Genomic DNA, 20619 nt, shown 5'->3' with positions numbered 1-20619 from the left:
GAGTTCAGATACGGACCCATACCTAAGCCCGCCCACACTACGGGCCCCGTACGAGACGTCGACGTCATCGCTCGATCTCTCCCGCAAACCGATTCGCAGCGGTTTGGGCACTTACACTTACATTACATGCAACCAAGATTCTTCTCTGCTGTGGACGTGGACGGCAACAGAGGCCACGGCACAACGCTCAACTTCCACCACTCTGCCTAGGCACGGCCACATGCCCGGCCGCAATTACAAGCAAGCTCGTTTGCCAGCTCTGAGAGGAACATTGTAGCTCTGGCGCAGCGATAAGAAATACGACCGGCCCATCGACTATCACTCGCTTTTGGTTGGCAGATTTCACAGCCCCCTTGCTAGCAGATCCCCGGCTAGCCGTGCAAGTCGACCAAGTTGGCATCGTGCGGGCCTACAGGGGCCTCGACAGCAGCCGCTAAAACCTGGCTTGGCTCGCAGAGCTACATGCTGTACCCACCGCAATCACCCAGTCCTGCTTGTCCAAAGTAAGACGAAGGTAGTAGGCGACAGAGAACAACACCGGTCGGTGATTTTGTCTCGACTATCCATTTCCGAAAAAGAATTCTTCTTGCGAATCTCTATCACCGTCCCCTTTCTTCCCTTCGTTCTTGTGTCCAAAGGCAACAAAGGCAGACGGCTTCATATCCGTATAAACCTTCACTCTTCGCCGTCCTGACAGCTTCGAATACGAGCTCCTGCGGGGAACACGGACCCTACCGCACTGCTACAGTGACAGTGCCTTGTTGACGCCAATCAGCGCCTGCAGCCGCCGCCACCACTCTCACGCAACCCGCAGTCTCCAACGCCGAACGGCTTCTCTGGTTCTTGTTAAGTCGCTGCGCTGCTGCTGGTTGTTTGACGGGGAAAAATCGCACGATTACTTCGGTGAGGCGCAAGACCTTCCTGAATTATATCGTAAGCTGGTCGCCGATTAGTGCCAATTGCGCATACTCCGTCCGCTTGCAACATCTTGAAACCAGCCAACAAGCCGAAGTAGCATTTTCGGGCCACTCAACTTGGAACAGCGTTAAAAAACCATGGCGCCAGGGTTTCTAAACTTTAAGGAGCTTAGGCGGCGGTCGCGCGCCAGCTTCCGCTCCAACACCGATAACTCCAGCAACGATGAGAACAGCCAGAGCCCAACTCCCACAACGGGCTCTATAACGCCGCCTACACTCGGCACTCAGTCGGATCCCTCGCTCAATCTGCAAGTAAAAGACCAGCCGCCGCCTGTGCCGCAAACACGACCGTCTCTCGCACCCAGCGGTACCAACACAAACCGCTACAGCGTCTCCGGCATGGCCGGTTTAGGGTCGCCCGTCCTCAATGGCAAGACGAAGCAGATTCCTGTGTCGCAATACGCACCGCGCATAACCAACTTATCTGAAAACACCTGGGTATGATTCCACCAAATTTGACGTGGAGCTGCGAGGGCCCTCCATCGTGTTGTTTGAGACCAGTCGGCTAACAGCAGTATAGGTCTCACAAAAGGTGCTGCTGGTGAATGGAACGATTGGCGATACTGTACAAAACTCCTTGGACGGCACCGTCACCGTCAGCCGGCTCGACGATGGCTTCCCCCCGACCACTTGGCCCGTTTACGAGTCCCATTTCAAAGCCTTGGTCTATCTGGTCCCCGGAGCAAACAGACTGCGTTTCGATTTTGCCAGCCCGAAGCTGGCCAACAGTGGTTCGCCGAACCCAATTCACTCCTCGTATATTACAGTACACATGGTCCCGCCGACAAGCTCCCCGCCGTTGCAGCTGGTTATTCTTCTAGCTAAGGATTCGCCCGCAACCTTTGATGCGACACCGGCTCGAATCGAGCGAGAAGGCAATGGGCTTGAAACTGCAATCAGAAAATTTCGAATGGCGGCATACCTATGGCAAGCCTTTACGGCAGAACAGATGTGGAGAAACAAGTTTGGGCGCCGGGTATTTAGATTCGAGGAGGAATGGACCAACGGCAGCACAAACCAACGAGACCGGGAGATGGGCACGATGCGCTCAGAAGCGCGAATCCATGTCATCAGGTCCGAGAAGACTCTTGCAGAAATCCGCGACCTCGAGCGGGCTCAGCAAAACCCCCAAGCAACAAAGAATGGCGAGCTCTATGATATCGCGGCCGAAGCCGTCAAGGATTATTTCAAGCCGCTCCCAGGCCAGAAGCAGTACGTGTCTGTTCTCTTGTTGGATGCCCATTGGGATACTACGGCGCAAACCGTGACAGGCCATGCTGCACTGGGAGGAAACGCTGGAGATCTCCACCTGGCTATCTTCGGCTCGCACTGCATGCATAGCTACCCTTCGACCATGGAAGAAGTGGTTCCCGCCTTTACCGACTGCACACCTACCGATACCTCTTACGTCGCAAACGACTGCAACGAGTCGGGAAGCTCGTGGGAAGCTGCCAACATAGGAATCGGCGCCCATATGCACGAGACTGGCCATCTTTTGGGCTGCCCTCATCAGGAAAACGGCGTTATGCTGAGAGATTACACTCGACTGAACCGAACTTTCGTGGTGCGGGAGGCATACAGCACTAGGACGAAATCAAAGGGTGGCCTGGTACTCCAGGGGGATGAATGTACTTGGCACAGACTCGATTGTCTGCGATTCCGCAACCACCCATGCTTCAGACTCCCTAACGATCCGGTATTGAATCTGGACTCGAGTGCCCAGGCTTGGCCAGTGGACGAAGGGAAAGTTCAGATTACAGCGGCTACTGGAGTGTCGTACGTGGAGGTATATCCGGAGGGCGATGATCTTTGTCACACTTGGATTGAGTATCCGTTCGAGAACGGTTCTATCCAGAGAAACGTGACACTCACGGAGAAGTCCCTGAGGGAAAAGTTGCCGGAGGACAAGCGACAAGCGAAGCTAAAGGTTTGCATCAAGTCTTTCGGCGGTGGAAACCTCGACATCGCCGACTTTTCCAGCCTGTGCTCCAAGGCATCCTCACTGAAGCTGTCGCCTGTGTTGGGTAAGACGGCATACCGCAGCAATAAGCTTGGCCACTCCCAGATGCAAGGTAGCGAGCCTCAAGAATTCGTTTTAACTAGCGTTAAGGAGAAGAACCGCGTCTTGCTACGTATTGTTGTTTATCATGGTTTCGCTGTTGACGGGATGGAATTCTTCTACGACGACGACACGAGCCAATTATTTGGCAAACGCGGCGGTAAGCCAGGAGGTGATACCTTCAAGATGGGTAAGTGCTTTGTCATCAAGGTCAATAACCACATCGAAATGCTAACGACAGTTAACAGATACCTTCCGTGGTGAATACGTCACTGGTTTCTTCGTACGCTCAGGATTCTGGATCGATGGCATACAAATTTTGACGAGCTTGGGGAGGAAATCGCCACTCTATGGCAACCCTCACGGTGGAGAACCGTAAGTACATCTAGATCGTGGAGATCGGGTTGAATCAAAAGCTAACCTGCCAACCCCTCAGCCATACTCTTTTACCCCCACGAGGCTACACAGTCTGCGGCGTGTCCGGATCCTGCGGTGACTGGGTCGACGGATTTTCTGTCATCATTGTCCAGTGAGATGGACCTGGTGCCGAATTGTATTTTTCGGGTGGCATGATTGCTGCCCATTGACCGACTCTTCTTCCCAAGATTGGCAGGGCCTTTGCTGGGAGGGGAGATACCAGCCTGCTCGGCAGCTTTTTCTTGCGTTTTGTACGGTGTATTTGTCACAACGGTTCCGCATTCCGGCATACCAATCAGGATCACCGGAGATCCACCTGCTTTCGCCTTTTCTTGTTCTCAACTGGCATATGTCAAGCGCTGCACTGCAAACATAATTGGATTTTTTTAGTCGATTGTGGCCACCACTCGGAGGCAGAGGGAGGTGGAGGGGAGGATTGCCTCTAAACGCGGCATATTAAACAGGCTTGCCGCTTCCTCCAGAGAAAGGGAGGGCATAAAACTAATAGGAGTGAGAATTGTGAGTCGAGATGCGATACAACTCCGCTGGGCGGCTTATAGAATACCTGGATCTACGTTCTCTCGCATACCCAGAGTCGCGGCCCGTAGCGGCTGGACGGACATATTAAAGGGAGAGATTGTTTGGCGTCGTTAAAACAGCATAGTACATACATAGTGGCACAAAGCTTGCCCAAACATCTAGTTCATCGAAACCAAGGCATGGCATGGCATGGCGCCCGGGCCCGTCATCTTTCTTGCCAATGACGCACGTGAAATATGTCAGACACGCACCGCCGTGCTCATCGTTACTGGTGGGATCCCAGTCCGCCCGAAATGATCTGTCTACTCTACTGATTCGTAGAGACTCTTTGGTGGTAGAGCGGGTGATGCTATATTTCTCTATACCTAGAGGCAGAGTGACTATACCCGTCCAAGTGAGGTCTATAGATGACATAACCGGCTTGGCTTTGACTAGCAATGCAACAAAAGATTGATTGATCGGGCCTGACGTGGAGTAGCAAACAAAACGGCAAGATCAGAACAGCAGCAGCCACTCAGCTTGGAGCCTGTCGGCCTGCGCGCAAGCCAGTGGGCGGTTCCGAGCTTGCGGCACCTTCAGGCTAAGCTCAGCTGGGGTTAGTGATGGGCTGCCTGCTAAGCAGGCCTGATGACGTCCAGGGCTCCCCCCTACCTGGTATGAAATCACTGATGGGAAATCAAGAGAGAGAAAGAGAGAGAGAGTGTGTGTGAGTGTATGCGCAAGTACCTGCTTCCTGTCGATTGACTGGATGTGTCTCTTGGTCCACGGCCTGCAGAACGAGTACCCTTTTCTTTATTTACCTTAGCTGCATCGTATTTCACCTGCCCTGCCCCCAACAACTCTGCATTCTTTCTCCCGATCCCCAAAGTCTTTCCTTCCAATCCTCTGGTACTTCGCTGCGACTCTCTCTGCAAGGACCGAACTAGCAAAAGCGAGGCCTCACAATTGGTTTGCCGGGGTAAAAAGATCCGCAACCGTTTTCACCAACCACCACAGAGACGGCGGTGTACCATCACGACTCTACTTAACCTCCCCCTTTACGCCATTTCTCAAGAATACCACGTACGGCCAGACGTTGCAGATACAACCTGAACATGTCGAAACGCACAAGCGCCGCCTCCAGCAATGGCGCTGCCCTCGCCAAGCAGAGCAGCGACATTACAGGTATGCCATTTCTATGTGTTCTCGCAATCGCAAACGCAGCACCAAAAGCAATCAGCAGCTAACACCACATTCTTCAACAGAGCCCACCTACAACAAGCAGAAGGATCTTCTCTCCTCGTCTACGGGTCATTTCTCCCTGCTCCGGGCCATGCACATGGCAGACTACATCACCGAGATGAACGGTACGGCGCCTCCTTCTCCCGACCCTAACATCTAATGTCTCCCTCCGGGGATCTTCCAGAAGCGCAATCATGGCCAGAAACATGAGTGCTAATATCTTCACGTTTTTATACAGGATTCTGCGGTGTTATGTCGATCTTCTCTTCGCTTCGCTACTGTCTTGGTGACCCTACCGAAAAGTCCAACCTGTACCTCGCACTTGCGTTCTTGCCATTCGGTCTTTTCTTCGACTTCCTGGACGGCCGCGTTGCTCGCTGGCGCAAGAAGAGCAGTATGATGGGACAGGAGCTGGACTCGCTTGCTGATTTGGTACGTGCTTCCTCTTCGACACGATCTACCTGCTATTTCTCCCATCCCCTCTCGAGTGTGGGTTTACATGTGCTGACGAAGTATTACTTGCCGATTCAGATCTCCTTCGGCCTTGCTCCCGCCTGTGTTGCCTTCAGTCTCGGTCTACGCACAACAGTCGACCACGTCTTCCTGGCCGTCTTCGTGCTGTGCGGCCTCACACGGCTGGCGCGCTTCAACGTCACGGCGGCTAACATTCCCCACGACGCCTCCGGGAAGGCAAGCTACTTCGAGGGCACCCCCATCCCCACCACGCTGGGCATCGATGCCCTGATGGCCTACTGGGTCTCGCAGGGCTGGGTGCTTGATCAGGTCCCCGGTGGCCTCTGGCTCGCTGGCTCGGCTCTGGAGTTTCACCCCATTGTCTTGATGTTCCTTGTCCACGGCTGCCTGATGACCAGCAAATCACTGCACGTACCTAAGCCTTAAGTGGATTGCCGCCACTCATGGGCAGGTTCGGAAAGGAAAATGCTACCAATGGGAGTATATGATGCGGTTAGACACGAGCTTATGTTGATAGGCATGGGGTTCAAATGGGCGACCAAATATGGTAGGCGAATGGGGGAGAGAAGTGAAGAGCAAGAGTATACGCGAAAAGAGGATAATGACATTACACAACTCAAGTCTTATGAGTCGGCGCGGCGATGGATAGGAATGAACAGAAATACTCCACTGCATATTTCCTGCTTATCCAGACATGTGTGTGTCGCCTGTCATGCTCCCTGATATGAAATCGAAAGAAAAAAGACAAAAAAAAACCAGGGGGATCTACATGTAGAGTATCTGTATCCCGAAATAGTACACGGACGTAGGCCGAGCCTAAATGCATCCTGGTGCAAGCTGTTCGTGGTCCCTTGGCTATCGCTGTGGTCTACTGCTAAGCTAGGTAATCGACACCCGCTTTATCGACCAGTCTTGGTCATCTTCTTGCGGTGTTGGGCTGGCACACGGATTGCCCAAATACTCGTAATAGATTGTGTAGTCATCTGCCTTATTGACATCGATGAAGGATAAGCGAACGTGGACCGACCACCACATGCCATGTATTCGTCTATGAGAGGTAGATAACCTGCCTACATACCTCGTAGCCTCGGGTAGGTGGCATGAGAAAGAAAGAAAAATCCTGGAGGTGGGTTTACACCACCCCATGGAATCAGGAGCAGGCAGGGTTCCTTTCTTTGACAACCACTGCCTCGTTCATAGCGATAAGAGTCATATTTCGGTCCAAATCCAGTAGTCTTGTAGACTGACAACTCAAATGGCTGTGTCGGGCATGATGGTGTTGGCATTGTTCCTGTTATCATTATGTAAGCCACATGGCAAATGCACCAAAGATTCGAATTTGAACGGAGGGAAACTAGAAAACTGCCCAGCCGCGAATTACCCCGCCGACAGGTGTAGCTCTCGAAAATTACATAGATAAATGCCCCTCTATCAACAAGCCTCACTCACCACCTGCAGTTACTCCTGTGTGCCCACCTAAAACCACTCGACGACCTCGACATCCCAATCCCCCCCCTTTGGTGCCTTACGAGCCATCGTACACATATATTGCCCGTCGTTTCTCGACTCGACCGCTTCCCACCAGCAGACCACTTCAACACCACAAGAAGCAAAACCTTCACACTCTCACTCAAGATGGCAGCCAGTGAGTGCTCCCCCGCATTTGCGCCCATTTCTGTCGCATGCAGCCTTGTTGCAGATTGCCCTTCCGCCCTTTCGTCATGACTTGTCACCGACAATTTGGAAAACATATACTGACGTCTCCCAGACTTTGAGGAAGTCGCGAGTTAGTATTACCTTGCCACGGCCATCATTCAGTGCCCTGGCAGCCCGCCAACCCGAGCCCAGCCTCCCATGGCTGTGTGCATCTTGTCGCATGCCCGACTGACCTAGGCGACCAGAGCAATTCGTGACCTTCTACTACTCTCAGTTCGATACCGACCGGAAGACCCTTTCCGCCCTCTACGTAAGCGGACTCCCCGCGAAGTTTGGAGACGGAAACGTCAAACCAGGGGATGCGAGCTAATGCACACGTTTTTACAGCGAGAGAACTCCATGTTGACCTTTGAGTCCTCGGCCAGCTTGGGTGCCCAGGCTATCGTCGAGAAGCTCTCGGTATGTCACCTAATTTCCGCCCATCGTATTGCAACAGTTCCTGACACTTTTCGCAGGGCCTTCCTTTCCAGCAGGTCAAGCATCAGGTTTCTACCCTTGATGCCCAGCCCAGCACCGGCGGCGGCGTCCTCGTACTGGTGACTGGCCAGCTCTTGGTAAGCTCTAGCCAGCACAGAAGCCCCGATTTCCACTTACATGGCCTAGGTCGATGAGGAGCAGCGCCCCATGAACTACACCCAAACCTTCCACCTGGTGCCTGAGGGTGGTTCGTTCTTCGTCTTCAACGACATCTTCAAGCTGGTCTACGGTTAAACAGACACAATCTGCTTGCGACTATGTGGATTGATTATCGTGCTCGGCCAGAGCATTCGGCGGTCGAAACTGGCGCAAGATTCGCCGCTGAGACGTAGATGGGTGGGCTTGGCTACTTTTTATAGGTTCGACGACCTGCCTCGGACATGTTTACTGAGATGAGTGACGATCGAAGACTATACGAAGCAATGGATCCGTAGACGAAACAAACAAACCTTCAGACTTCGATACTGCCGAAATTGTGAATACACTCTGTAGGGACGCTCCACATGCGTGTGCTTGTGCGAGTGCAATTCTGATCTAAAAGGTCTCTCATCAAGACAGCAAAAGCCGCGTCATACTATACGCAACTGTTATGGTCGGATTCAAGACTTGCCACCCCTTTACACCATGTTATATGGTTGCCGGGCAGCCGAAGTACTAGATGATGCTGCGACGCATCAGGGATTGGAAGTAGGTATATATAGTGGAATACATCAAGTACATACTGATATACACAGTGCCCATCTTTTATTGAGTTCACTCCATGTTGAGAGCTCGCATCGGCAATTTTACGTGTTTAACACCTCGTCAACGCTGGAATGCCTTTACAATAAAATTGGACTTTCCGTGTAGCGCCAGAAACATCTATAGTACTAGTAGCGCCAGACTTCAACAAACTGCATGCAACTACCCGCCGAGCAGAATACTAGACACCGCAAGGGAGAAGATACTGAAACCGAGCCTGTATTCTGCCCAGGCAACATACGGCGTCCCTGGACCGAATCAGCAACCCGTCAGACTCGCAGCGTGGAGACCCAGGAGTAGGGACTAAGCGTTTCTAGCGTTCCAGAAGTCCCTGGGATCCCGCGAATACATCCAAGGCCGGTCCAACCGTCCAAGCGCTTCATTCTTCAGCAGTCCGATCAGGCACTGGCTGTTTCCCGTTTCCCAGCCAAAACAAAGAGGCCCTGCATCTGGCCTTAGGAGTTCGCGGAAAAAAACAACACAGCAGGGACTTGGTGAATGGGCGATGCCAGGGGTTCGTTCTGCCAGGTACGGCGAAGCAAAGTTACATGCTATCTACTTCTAGGTTGCCCGTAGGTTCCCAATAGGATCAAATAGCACGGGCAACTGGGGGTGCCGGACCAAGCAGGCCAATACGAAAAGCGTATCCCAGCCAGCCAGCCAGCGCCAGGCCCCAGGTACGACACAGATTGATTAATTGAAGACCCAAGCCCCAAGTCCCCAAGACCTAGGTCGACCCAAGCACCGCCCGAGAAGCCCCCCATTCTCCCCCAAAAGGACCCCTTCCGGCAGCATGCACCTGTACCCAATAAGTACCTGCCCTCGACCTCTGCCCCCAATCCTAGCTCCTGCCGGCAGTAATACGACACCACCTGAAATCGTCCGCAGCTTCCACTCCCGATTTGATCCACCAAGGTCAAAGGCTCTCTCTCAATTGGCGATCTGGTCATTGTCGTGCTGAGAACATTCCCAGCTGAGCCGTCTCAACATCGAAAACCCAACAGTCGTACTTTGTCGCATTCAACTTCATCACCATACGACTGCTTTGGAAGTCGTTCGACCAACTACAAACAAGCAAACCACCCTTGGAAAACCCGCCAGCATTAGTCATTTCGCAGCTATCCAGTCCCCAGTGGACCTGATCTGCAATCTACCTTCCTTCGAGCCTCGTCATCTTTGATCACAGCTCCCAGGGCAATTACCAGCAGCCTTACGCGCACAGCTATAGTCGCATCAACAGCCGGCAAGATGACTCTCAAGGAGGAATTCCAAACGAGGAACTTCAGTACGTAGACCCGGTCCCAAAAGTACAACTCCATCAAGCAACGCAGGCCGGGACTAACTCGTGACGCTCTACTAGGTATCTACGGGCAATGGTAAGAACAACCGCAGCATCCGAGCTCTTCCCTTCCTCAACCTGCTCCTTGATGGCATCGCCCACTTGACACCACGCTGGATACATACCAATCGGACTATGCGCGGCTCGAAACCCAATACCGCGAGAGCTGCGCCTTGCTGTATTCCGTAACACAGGCCGTGCGACGAGTTGGCTAACATGACATCTCTCTGACCCAGGCTCGGAATACTGTCGATGATTCTCTGCTTCGCCCTTGGCATCGCCAACATCTTCATCTTCCACTTGGTCATTATCGCCTTCAGCATTCTATGCCTGTAAGTTTGGCCCCACGGTTCCTTCTCGTAGTAGCGTCTTGACTTGATCTGACCTGTGCAACCAGGATATCGTCCTTCGTCATCCTCTTCATCGAAGTTCCTCTCCTGCTCCGAATTTGCCCTACCTCGGCCCATTTCGATGCCCTCATCCGAAAGGTTTCAACGAACTACATGCGCGCTGCTACGTACGGCGTCATGGCTCTGATCCAGTGGCTGAGTATCATTGTGAAGGGCACCAGCTTGATTGCTGCTGCAATCGTGTTGACCTTCACGGCCCTGTGCTATGTGGCCGCCGGTGTCAAGGGCCAGGCCTTCGTCGGGAGCAAGACTCTGGGCGGACAAGGTGTCGCTCAGATGATTGTGTAGGAAGGTATCGACTTCCTGGCAGAGGATGTCTATGAACTGGATTCAAAAGGTACGAGACGCTTGCGTCCGGCCGGAGGTGCTTTTTGACGAATAGTCACGATTATATGTACATAGGGTCTGGAGTGAGAAGAGGGGATAAGCAAAGGTATCGTCATCGTTCAATCAAAGTTTGTCAACCCAAACCAGGTGAAAGGCTGAGTGAGGACCAGAAGTGACAGTGACATGTGTAACGACGGTCGAGAAAAACTTATAGTAATGGAAAATCGATTTACTACATTTCCAGCGTACATCCGTGTGATATACGAGCGTTGGTAGCATATCGAAATGAATAGTGTTTGGTCCCAGATTTGGTTAGTCCAGGCAGAGTCTTGCCAAAGACCCTTCAAGGGCCGATGGCCTCACATTGTCGCGGGTTGTGGGGTGAGAATACCTGCTGCATATGCTGTATCTTCGCGGTCGCCATACCTGCATTTTCAGGACATGTGTGAGAGCGCGATGTGTGCTGTGTACTGCTTGCTGCTTACCTGACGACCTGTGTACGCGAGTAGTTGCTCTTGCAATGCCACGGTGTGCCGCCGTCCAATCAATCCCCCACACACCAAGACGGAGCCAGGCAGCCAGGGGTAGAAGCGGCCTTGGTGTAAAAACGGTCGGCGTGTCCCATCCGGCTGGGCTCACCACCACCACCACTTTACGTCAACCGTGCTGCCGATGATGGTGGAACGGTTCGCATGCTATTCTTATACAGACGAGTGATTTTGTTATTTTGAGGCCTCACGCTCAACACACATCATCGTGAACAGAAGGGAACGAAACCATCACACACAGCATGGGCCATTCGTGATACACACACACATATGAGTACGGCAATTAATAACAGGCACAACGACCGAGCCAAGTCTAAAAAATCTTGTCGGGTTACCAAAAAAGGCATGTCGTTCCGTACATCACCAGACCGCTTCCTTCCCTATGTAAGTACTATATGCATCTAAGGTTGTGGTCCAATACCAAAGCCCACCCAGTTGCAAGGGGTTCTACTTTTTTGACGGTGCATGGCTGGATTAATAGTGCTCATACTTTGCATCGTCAAATGACTTTGTATTTTGTCCTTCGTGGGTGAAAGTCGCGACGGAATTCCCCAGGGCCGCGGGCTGCTTGCTAGCAGCGGACAGCGGGAGGGGTGCCCCCTAAAATGCGAGTGAGGAGAGCCTCGAGAGAGAGCTTTCTTTTCTGTATCCGTCGCAGATTTAGAGTTGGCGATCGCCGAGCAGGGCTGACACTGGTGTGACTTTACAGTGCAGGGCATTGCGGGCTGGCAATCTTCTGACCATTGCTTACCTCCGTTTAAGTTACCATCTCAACCTTGGACGAACACGGTGAAGCCAAGGCCGATGCCAGCAAAAGGGGACATCGAAGGACAGGACGAGGGTTGACAGGACTGTTCCCTCCTGCCACCTGCCCAGTCTGGACCTATTATGGATCGCCATGCCACCCGTCACACGCATTAAAACATGCGGCCGGCGTCTGCATAGTGGCATATCCCAAGTGGGTGCTAACGCGTACCTCAACTAGCTGTGGTAACGGATGTATGTAGTGTGTTGACCTTCGTCTGAAAAAAAAAAAAAGGGTACATCGAATCATTTACCCGCCGCATGATGTAAGTGAATGCATATTGCCATGCCGATGCATGTTTCTACCCAGCACGCAATCCCCTCTGAGGGCACAAATATCAAAAAAGACCCTGCCACAAGAACACGCCAATGCGCAGGCTATTCAAGGAAGGAGCCTCGAAAGGAACATTAGAACATGCCACGAGGTGTTCCCTCCCCGGCTAATTTGGCAATGGTAGCCACCGTCCATGCCGGCCAGCTGAGGCGCAGGCCAGCGCGCAGACCGCCTGCAATGGATGATGCAGGAAATACGTGTCTTGCCATAGGCTCAACTTTCCTGGCCGTTTCGAGGAGAGGGGAAGAAGGGGGGCAACAGCCACAGAAACCGGTTTTGTACCCCACAGGTTCAAAGGCATCGTCCTCCCCAGGACCCAGACTGGCAGGCCAGACTGCCAAGCTCCGTCTTTCACGGTGTTTCTTGACCCCTCCCCATCGTCAGAAACGGCCGGATGGCTGCGCTTTTGCTACTTCCTGCGCCAGATCGATCGCGCAAAAGTTGGGCAGGTCACACGCCAGAAGCGCAAGAAGCTCTGGAAGGGGAAAAAAAGGTCCAGGCCAGCCCGCCAGCCCGCCAGCCAGCCAGACAGGGCCCGTCCGTCCACTCACCTGCCTTTGCGAGGTACCTACATACCGGCAGAGGAGTCTACCAGCGCTACATGTAGCTACAGCAGCGAGCAGCAGCAGCAGCTGCTGCTACTGTACTTACAAACGGGCCACCGTGGATTCGTGGGGACGACTCACCTGAGCAAGCAAGCATCAGCACCACGATCCCTGTCCGATGCTTGCTGTCGTAACTAATTGGAGGTCCCCAGGTACTTCGTACATTTCATGACATCGACAAGCCCGCGACTGGGCCAAACAAGCACAAAGTATTTAAAGATCCTGCTGCCCTCGAGGTTTCACACCCGGTAAACAGTTACAAAGACCTGCTGCATCAATACGCTGGGTCGGTCGCATCGTCTCCCTCGCACATCCTTATACCAAGACAGCCGATGACACTGATATAAGCCCGTCTATTTACCTACCTACCTACCTATTACCTCATTGCGGTTCGACCTTTTACAACCACTTACACAATCATCACCCGCCAATTGCAGTATCGTCTCGATATCGCGTAATCCTAACTTCGAGGCTCTACGTTGGAGAAACCTAAGGCCTAAGCAAACTCGACCGCTACGTGTAAGTTTTTGCGCTGTCAGCCCCTCGCTAGAGGTTGGAGGAGCTGTCGTGCCCACGCAATACCTGCCTACCTATTTTACCTACCCACACCCAAAGACGCACACGCAACACCCCGCCTCAAGCTGCTAGTGACAGCGGGCAGCACCTCCTTGCAACCCAAATCCAACAGTTGGGTGTTGTCACAAGCCATCCCCGAAATGAACAGGGAGAAACGAGAGAAAGCACTCCCCGGGCTCTTCAGTTTTGCCCCGGTGCTGGGTATAAGCTCGGCAGGTGCCCGGGGCTAGAAAGCGCGCTGATGCAAGTTCTGGGTCATGGAGCATTACTCGCTGCAGTGCCTCTGATACCCGCCATCCACACGGGGATTGCCTCGAGGTCCAATGCCCGAAAGAATGACACCATTGCTACCCAGCTTCGCTTTCTTTGGAATGAACCGTTTTCAATGAACTTCCTCTGCCCGGTTCGGCTCTTCCCCTGCTTCCCCTGCGCACCCTGTTTGTTCTCTTGCGCCCTCGCTTATTGTCACCATCCTCGAGCCTTACGTACCTCTGGCTGTGTCTTATCTCTCGACCTGAGAGATAAACCACTACTATTCTCAGGCTACCGCACTTGAATGGGGTTGTTTGTGTTGTATTGACCGTAGTTTTGGGGCATTACAGGAACCCATCCACGAACGAAATCAGACGAACCAACCACAGCTCGCGCTGGACGGCACTACTCGCCCTCCGTCGGTCAGCTCAGCTAGGATTTCCGCTGCATTCCAATCAGGATTCTTCGGTGGCATTAATGCGGTGTGTATTGCCTGATACACGTATCTTGCATTGCCCTCTTTCCCCCCTCTATCCTAACTCATGCGCACCTTCGCTTCCTTCCCACACACACACACACCCCTCCCCTGATTTAGCCAGTGCTCATTGCCCAATCCACACGTTGGGCCCCTTAATGGCATTGCAGGGGAGAGTCAAGCTTGGAAGCGGCCACCCGGCTGGCAAGGATAGCATCAGTCTACCTATTAAGCAGATCACGATAACGAAAACTTTGCTTATTACACACACTACAGTCCCTCTTGTGCCCTTTTACCCGAAACCGGCTCTATGTGACTCGAGAGTGCTTTCCCAGCTTTGTTACTGACATGGTCCCCTCGTTCCAACAGGTCTCAATTCTGTCCGTTTGGAAGCAACTGTAACGACGTCACTGTGTACTGCGCCCGTTTATAACCTCCGGCATCTTCGACGAGCTAGTTTGTTCGACTACAATGTCCGCCACTACCATGCAGCAACCACCAGTAATTCCGCCCCGTCCCACGAGGAGTCAGGACAAGGATAATGGCTCTTCCATGCCTTCGATACCTCCACGACCCGCCAAGAGGAGCATCAACCGATCAGTCTCCCCAAACCATGACCGATTCGCCCCCTCTCCCCTGAACGAGGGTTTCTCGAAAAGTCGCCAACCCGGCCAGAGCAGCCTGGGTATGTCGGTAAATGCAGCCGACCGTTCGAGCAGTGTAGATCTGCCTTCGATTGGCCAGGAGGGCCAGGAATACGCCGCGTTTACGGACGGGCTGGAGGCATCCGCAGATTCGCCCCGCCCGGCCTCGACCTCCCCTGAGCAGACCCGAACAATCGGCGAGGACATCCAGCTCTATGCTCCCAAGCCTACCATGCCCGCACAAAGTGCCAAGCAGCGAGTTATGACGGTCACTCGTACCGATTCGGACAAAGCCGCTTCTTTTGGCATCGGAAGGCCTACCGTCGAAGACGTCTACGGCTACGGCAAAGGTCTCAAGAAGAAGGCTAGCACTACCAGCCAGCTGTCCAACGCCGACAGCCACGTCGAAGACGAACATGGCATTCCCGAGATCGGGCAGCGAGTGCCCATGCTGCACTATGCCGGGGACGTTCAGGCTCCCTCTCCCGCCCCGAGCGTCGCCCTTTCAGAGGCAGCAGGCAAGCCCAAAAACCACTCGAGAAAACACAGTGGCCGCACTGGCTTCGAATCCGTACCCCCGGGCAGCTATGGTCTTCACGGGCACGGCGTGGCCCCGGCAGACAAGTTCGAAAAGGCTTACTACGAGAAGCACCCAGAGCTGCACAAGAAGGAAGTTCACAACCACTTGCACGATCGTGCCAACGACTTTTCTATGAGCAGCGAAGAACTGAACAGGATCGTCCGTGACACTGCTAGCCGCGGGGCTGGCTTCGGTAAAATCAGAATTCCTATCCCCTAACTTCGGAGCACCTCTAACAAACCAAACAGGTACTGGAGACCACATTTCCACGCCGAGTGAGCAGGTTGGGCATCAAGCTACCGAAGAATACACTTCGAGAATCTCTTCTCCTCGGCCCCCTTCTGCTGCTGCCAAGCACGCTGAACCGCTGTCTTCGCCTCTCAAAGGCGGCTTCACCGGGCCCGAGATCTCAGTCGATGACACCGACAACGATGGCGTTATTCACGTTGATGATCATGGCAACCGCAAGGGATACCATAAGTATAGCGGTGAGCCATCCGAGGCTGGTGCGGATACTGAAGAAGGCTACGAGGCCCCTATTCTGGCCTCCGACGAAGTAGCCAAAGGACCATCGCCGTACGAGTTGCAGCCCGCGGTTGCGCCTCCGGCGGAACGTCGCGGTAGCAGCTACGAAATGGATCAGCCCCGCAGCCGCCCAAGCAGTCGCCCTACCAGCATTTACAGCCCACCCCCTACTGAGATGGTTTCCACCCCACTTGACGACGTCGAGGAGTACGAGCCTCTATTCCCCGAAGACGACAAGGGCGAAAAGAAGGCAGCGAATCGACCGGATCATTTGAAGGAGTTTCATCACAGGTTCCCCAGCCAAGACGTCTGGGAAGACGCCCCTAACAGCGTGTATGCCACAGCAGAAGTACACACACCTGAGCCTGCTGAGGGGTTCAGAAGAAGCCGTGCGCAAGAGAAGACCTCGGATATCACCCCTCGCGAGGGCGAGACGATAGCACAGGCATTTGCTAGGAGACAGGAGGAACTTGCGGAGCTGGAAGACCGCAGTCCTGATCATTTCGCTCAGCGTCGTTCACGACCACCTTCTTGGGTAGAAGGCCAACCTCATCTTAACACGGAGGTGCAAGCAGCAAGATCGAAATCTGCACATCGATTCCCCAGTCGTGACGTTTGGGAGGACACGCCCGACTCTCTCCAATTCACTACTACAGTCTCTACCCCGCAGGGTGATGACAAAGAGCCAGAGCCCCCGTTGACCAGCCAGCAACTTCTCAAAAGCCTGCGATACCCGCCAGGCCGCCTAAGAAGCAGGGTTCAGGTGATGATAAGCCCGCGATCCCGGACCGGCCAAAGCCCCAAATTCCGGCCCGTCCCTCGAAGTCACCTTCCGGAGGGTTCAGGGAACCAGAAGCAGCAGCTAAACAGAAGCCAGCGGTTCCGGCTCGACCGGTGGGTGGTAAGATTGCTGCTCTGCAAGCTGGATTCATGTCCGACCTTAACAAGCGGCTGCAACTTGGACCTCAAGCTCCTAAGAAGGACGAGCCCAAGGAAGAGGAGGTTGAGGAGAAGGAGGAGAAGGCTCCCCTTCCTGATGCCCGCAAGAGTCGTGCCAGAGGCCCACAGCGAAGAGCCCCGACGAAGAGCCCGAGCCCAAGCACCTTGTCAACTACAGTGGACGGGAAGCCGGTGCTGAGTTTCTCGACTACTCGGGTCTTGTGGTCGATTGACGAGGAGGGAACTATGACGGTCGATGGTCTAGGCGAGCCTGTTGCTGAGCCTAGCGAACCGGAACCTTCTGTGGAAAAGAACGAGTCGAAAGAAACACCCAAGAACGAGCCCAAGGAAGAGCCCAAGGGAGAACCCAAGGAATCGGAAACGACGGGGCCGGTTACAGACTCGACGACCAGCAGTAAGCCTACGGAGGAGTCGACAAAGAGTGAGCCGGCGGCAGAAGAAAGCGTCCGTTTCGAGGAAACTAAGACTTTAGCAACTAACACGGCCGGCGAGTCGATCTTGGACGAGACGGTAGCCAAGAAGCCCGAGGGAGATCAGGTACAAGATGTCGGGGAGGTGAAAGACGAGGTGGTGAGCTGATCGTCGAATTTATACATACACGGTGAAGAGTAATAGTTGCGCTTTGGTTTCTTGTTTGATCATTTATCTCCTGGCCCAATGATGTGGGGGCTGTGGCCTTTCCTTGCCGAGGAGCTCGATGACTGTGGGAGATCCAAGAAGAAAAATTCAGGCATCGGGGGGATGGGCTTGTTGGAGATGTATGGTGGTCTTGTGTGCGTGTGCGTGTGTGTGTGTGTGTGTGTGGAAATCGACAGCAGTCGAATGTCTTCGTCTTATTGTTGGTTAAGTGTCGGTGTTTCGCAGATAGTTTTCTTGTTGAATAGGTCAGCATTCGTTCCTTTCGCATCCTAGGTGGTACCCTAGGATCTTTGACAGCCCGTAAATCAGCAGCTACGCCGGTGTGGCGCGGCGCGCACTCCTACATATCGGACAGCAAGAGTAGAACAACATATGCATCGTGCTCAATATAGCAATAAAAAACAATCACTCCGAATCGACTATTTGCGGCAAGTTTGTGGTGAGACTGACAGATGTGTTTAGACCGTGGTCTGTGTCTAGGCGTAGTGATATCTTGGTGATACCAAAATTGGCCGTATTGAACAAGACATCTGACAGAGCCAGCGTAGTTCGTGAGCGTTACGTGAAGCTCAGTTGCCCGAATGACAGCAAATTGGTAACTCTAGTACCGTTGACTTATTTGAGCATTTATATTCACACTGCCCGGTACAGCTGAGGCCTTAATCCACCTCAGGTAGAATATTGAGTTAGTCACACCGGATGCCTGGTTCACTAACAAGAGTGGCGGCGCAAGATCGCATTTATTCAACAAGAAACGGTCCATGACTATTCACCTTGATACGAATTCACCACTCATTGCCAATCACTATTCGATTCATGCTTGCCCTGTTGGACAACTCCCTACAACAGCTATTTGGACGACACGAGATGGCAGGTACCCATCACTTTTCAGAGGACGAGCTCATTGAGCTCTCCTTTCTGCGAGATCTAGAAGTGGACCAGCTCATCAACGAGGGGCTACTCGGCGACCATCTGCAGCTTTCTTCCCCCTTGGATACGGAGCTGGCGTTTGCTTACGACGAGCTCACTCTTCGCGTTCTGGCTGGGCCGCACTACCCAGCCGTGGCAGCGACATGGAGCGTCGAGTGCCACCACACGCTATCCCGCACCGCCATCATCGACCTGCGCGCGCGCCTGAGCGAGATCGTGGATGAGGCCAGCCACACGAACAACATTGACAAATGGCGGGAGCGTGAGTCGGATGCCGGCTCCGGCATCTACGAACCTACCATGGTGGTTCTCTCGCTGGCCAAGGAGACGGTCACACATATCGAGTCATCCCGCCGCAAAGTCGAGGAGCGCAATCCGCTGAAGCAGAGACACGAGGGAAAAGGCCGGCCCACCATCCAGCCCCAGCTGAAGCAAGTAGCCAACATCACCCAGAGACATTCGGAGGGGATAGAGCGCGGTACCGCTTCCGAGCTACTGGGAAAGACGCCCGCGGACATCATCCTCATGATCCCTCCCCAGCTCCGCGTACTTCACGTGGAAGAAGTCCTTCGGCAAGATCTGTTACATGCTTTCCAACGACGCCAGGAGAGACTCCGCTATCTGCTTTCTGGCAGATCAGCAGCCTATCTTCGCCGCTACGTTCCACACTCGGTTGAGCGCGGAAATCGAGTAGAAGACATGGTGGAGTATATTGTCAAGCCGAGCCTGACCTGGCACGGCACACAACGCCAGTTTGTTCCGTCCATTGTTCGGCATGGCTTCTTGAAACCGGGCCAAGTGAACCCCACGACAAAGACCGAGCACGATGTTCGCTGCGGCTCGACGTACGGGCGCGGTATCTACAGCAGCCCCAATCCCGCCTTCTCCCTGTCGTACGCGAATCGGAGGTGCGAGGTGACGTCCCCCGAACAGTACTTTGGGCTCAAGCTCATTGTGTGCGCGACGCTGAGGGGCCGGTCGAGCAGCATCACCCGAGAGGATGAATGGTGGGACGAGAGCCGGACCCACAGCGACGATGTCGACTCCTACGTGGGCAACCGCGAGCTCGAGTACATCGTCTTCGACGCGTCCCAGATCATCCCTGTCTACGTCGTGCACCTGGACTGGGGCGAGCGCAACGCGTTGCACTTCGCCAACGTGCCTGCGGATCCGTACCAGTGGGCCAGGGCGCCCAAGCCCGTCAAGACCCACAAGCGACTCCTGACGGATGAGCAGAAGGACATTTCACCCGGCGATGCCCTGCGCGCCGAGCAGGCCATCATGGCGCGGGCGGCCAAGTGGTTCCCCTACGGCTACGGCCCGGCCACCAACGGCAAGTTCGTGGTGGAGGAGGTCAGCGAGGTGGACGACGACGAAGAGGAGTACGGTAGCTACCAGGCGTTGCGCGGCGAGGGCAACGTCGATGATGCCGAACAGGGCCAGCAGGCCGTCATAGACCTCTGGAGCAGCCGGCCCACGGCGGCGAGCGTGGAAGCGGTGGCCGAGGAGTTCAAGGCAACGCACAAGCCCACGCTGGGCAGGGAGGAGGACGAGTACTGGGAAGAACGTCTCAGCAAGGGGGAAAGATCTCGATCGGCGTATACCCCGAGCCGCAATAGCATGCCCAAACCGGTGGTTTTAAGTCACGGGAGCAGCGACGGCGACGGCGATGGCGAAGAAGATGAGGATGAGGGTTACGGACTGGGGAGACTGCTGCTCTGAGGCAATAGCCTGACTTAGAAGTGGGCTTCCAGGTATATTGCGAAGTCGAGAGCGATGATGCCCAATGGGATTTGTGATTCCTCCATCCAAGACAACACCCACACCGTCATCTATTATCGATCTGGTGCCACGAGAGAATCAACGCACGCAGTGAATCCACCGAGCTTGTTGGCCAAAATTAGAACATTGATGGTGTCCGTGACTGTGTAGATGTTTTCCGGAACATTCTAGTTGCCCAGTTAAGATCACGTCAACCAGCATCTAGGTACCGTCCAACGACGGTGGCAGGTTGGCCGATCCCAGCGATCACAGATTGAACCGGGGGCC

At 53.9% G+C, this 20619-nt stretch overlaps 6 protein-coding genes across 6 annotated transcripts; all 6 read left to right on the top strand.

Annotated features, from left to right (window-relative positions):
• Nucleotides 1-1055: 1055 nt before the first annotated feature.
• On the top strand, nt 1056-3569 carry PG986_012318 (uncharacterized protein; the record flags this gene model as incomplete). Its single annotated transcript, XM_066848540.1, has 4 exons — nt 1056-1415; nt 1498-3226; nt 3285-3411; nt 3473-3569. 4 exons carry the CDS (start codon nt 1056-1058, stop codon nt 3567-3569), a joined length of 2313 nt encoding a protein of 770 aa, XP_066695236.1.
• Nucleotides 3570-5087: 1518 nt separating this feature from the next.
• Nucleotides 5088-6114, top strand: PG986_012317 (CDP-diacylglycerol-serine O-phosphatidyltransferase; the record flags this gene model as incomplete). The annotated part of the gene is made up of 4 exons (XM_066848539.1): nt 5088-5157; nt 5238-5339; nt 5453-5646; nt 5746-6114. 4 exons carry the CDS (start codon nt 5088-5090, stop codon nt 6112-6114), a joined length of 735 nt encoding a protein of 244 aa, XP_066695235.1.
• Nucleotides 6115-7323: 1209 nt separating this feature from the next.
• PG986_012316 (nuclear transport factor 2 (ntf-2)) lies at nt 7324-8115 on the top strand (the record flags this gene model as incomplete). Its single annotated transcript, XM_066848538.1, has 6 exons — nt 7324-7333; nt 7457-7474; nt 7590-7654; nt 7732-7803; nt 7860-7958; nt 8008-8115. 6 exons carry the CDS (start codon nt 7324-7326, stop codon nt 8113-8115), a joined length of 372 nt encoding a protein of 123 aa, XP_066695234.1.
• A 1755-nt stretch (nt 8116-9870) lies between these two features.
• Nucleotides 9871-10659, top strand: PG986_012315 (golgi family apparatus membrane protein tvp18; the record flags this gene model as incomplete). Its single annotated transcript, XM_066848537.1, has 4 exons — nt 9871-9907; nt 9983-9998; nt 10198-10293; nt 10359-10659. The coding sequence occupies 4 exons, from the start codon at nt 9871-9873 to the stop codon at nt 10657-10659; spliced, it is 450 nt and encodes a 149-aa protein (XP_066695233.1).
• A 4104-nt stretch (nt 10660-14763) lies between these two features.
• Nucleotides 14764-17580, top strand: PG986_012314 (uncharacterized protein; the record flags this gene model as incomplete). Its single annotated transcript, XM_066848536.1, has 3 exons — nt 14764-15709; nt 15765-16737; nt 16782-17580. 3 exons carry the CDS (start codon nt 14764-14766, stop codon nt 17578-17580), a joined length of 2718 nt encoding a protein of 905 aa, XP_066695232.1.
• A 927-nt stretch (nt 17581-18507) lies between these two features.
• On the top strand, nt 18508-20292 carry PG986_012313 (uncharacterized protein; the record flags this gene model as incomplete). The annotated part of the gene is made up of 1 exon (XM_066848535.1): nt 18508-20292. One exon carries the CDS (start codon nt 18508-18510, stop codon nt 20290-20292), a length of 1785 nt encoding a protein of 594 aa, XP_066695231.1.
• Nucleotides 20293-20619: the final 327 nt, after the last annotated feature.

The sequence above is a fragment of the Apiospora aurea genome (assembly GCF_038362705.1).
Source record: "Apiospora aurea strain CBS 24483 chromosome Unknown utg000008l_segment0_segment0, whole genome shotgun sequence".
In the NCBI taxonomy this organism is placed as follows: Eukaryota; Fungi; Ascomycota; class Sordariomycetes; order Amphisphaeriales; family Apiosporaceae; genus Apiospora; species Apiospora aurea.
This window is presented reverse-complemented; position numbering and strand designations above follow the sequence as displayed.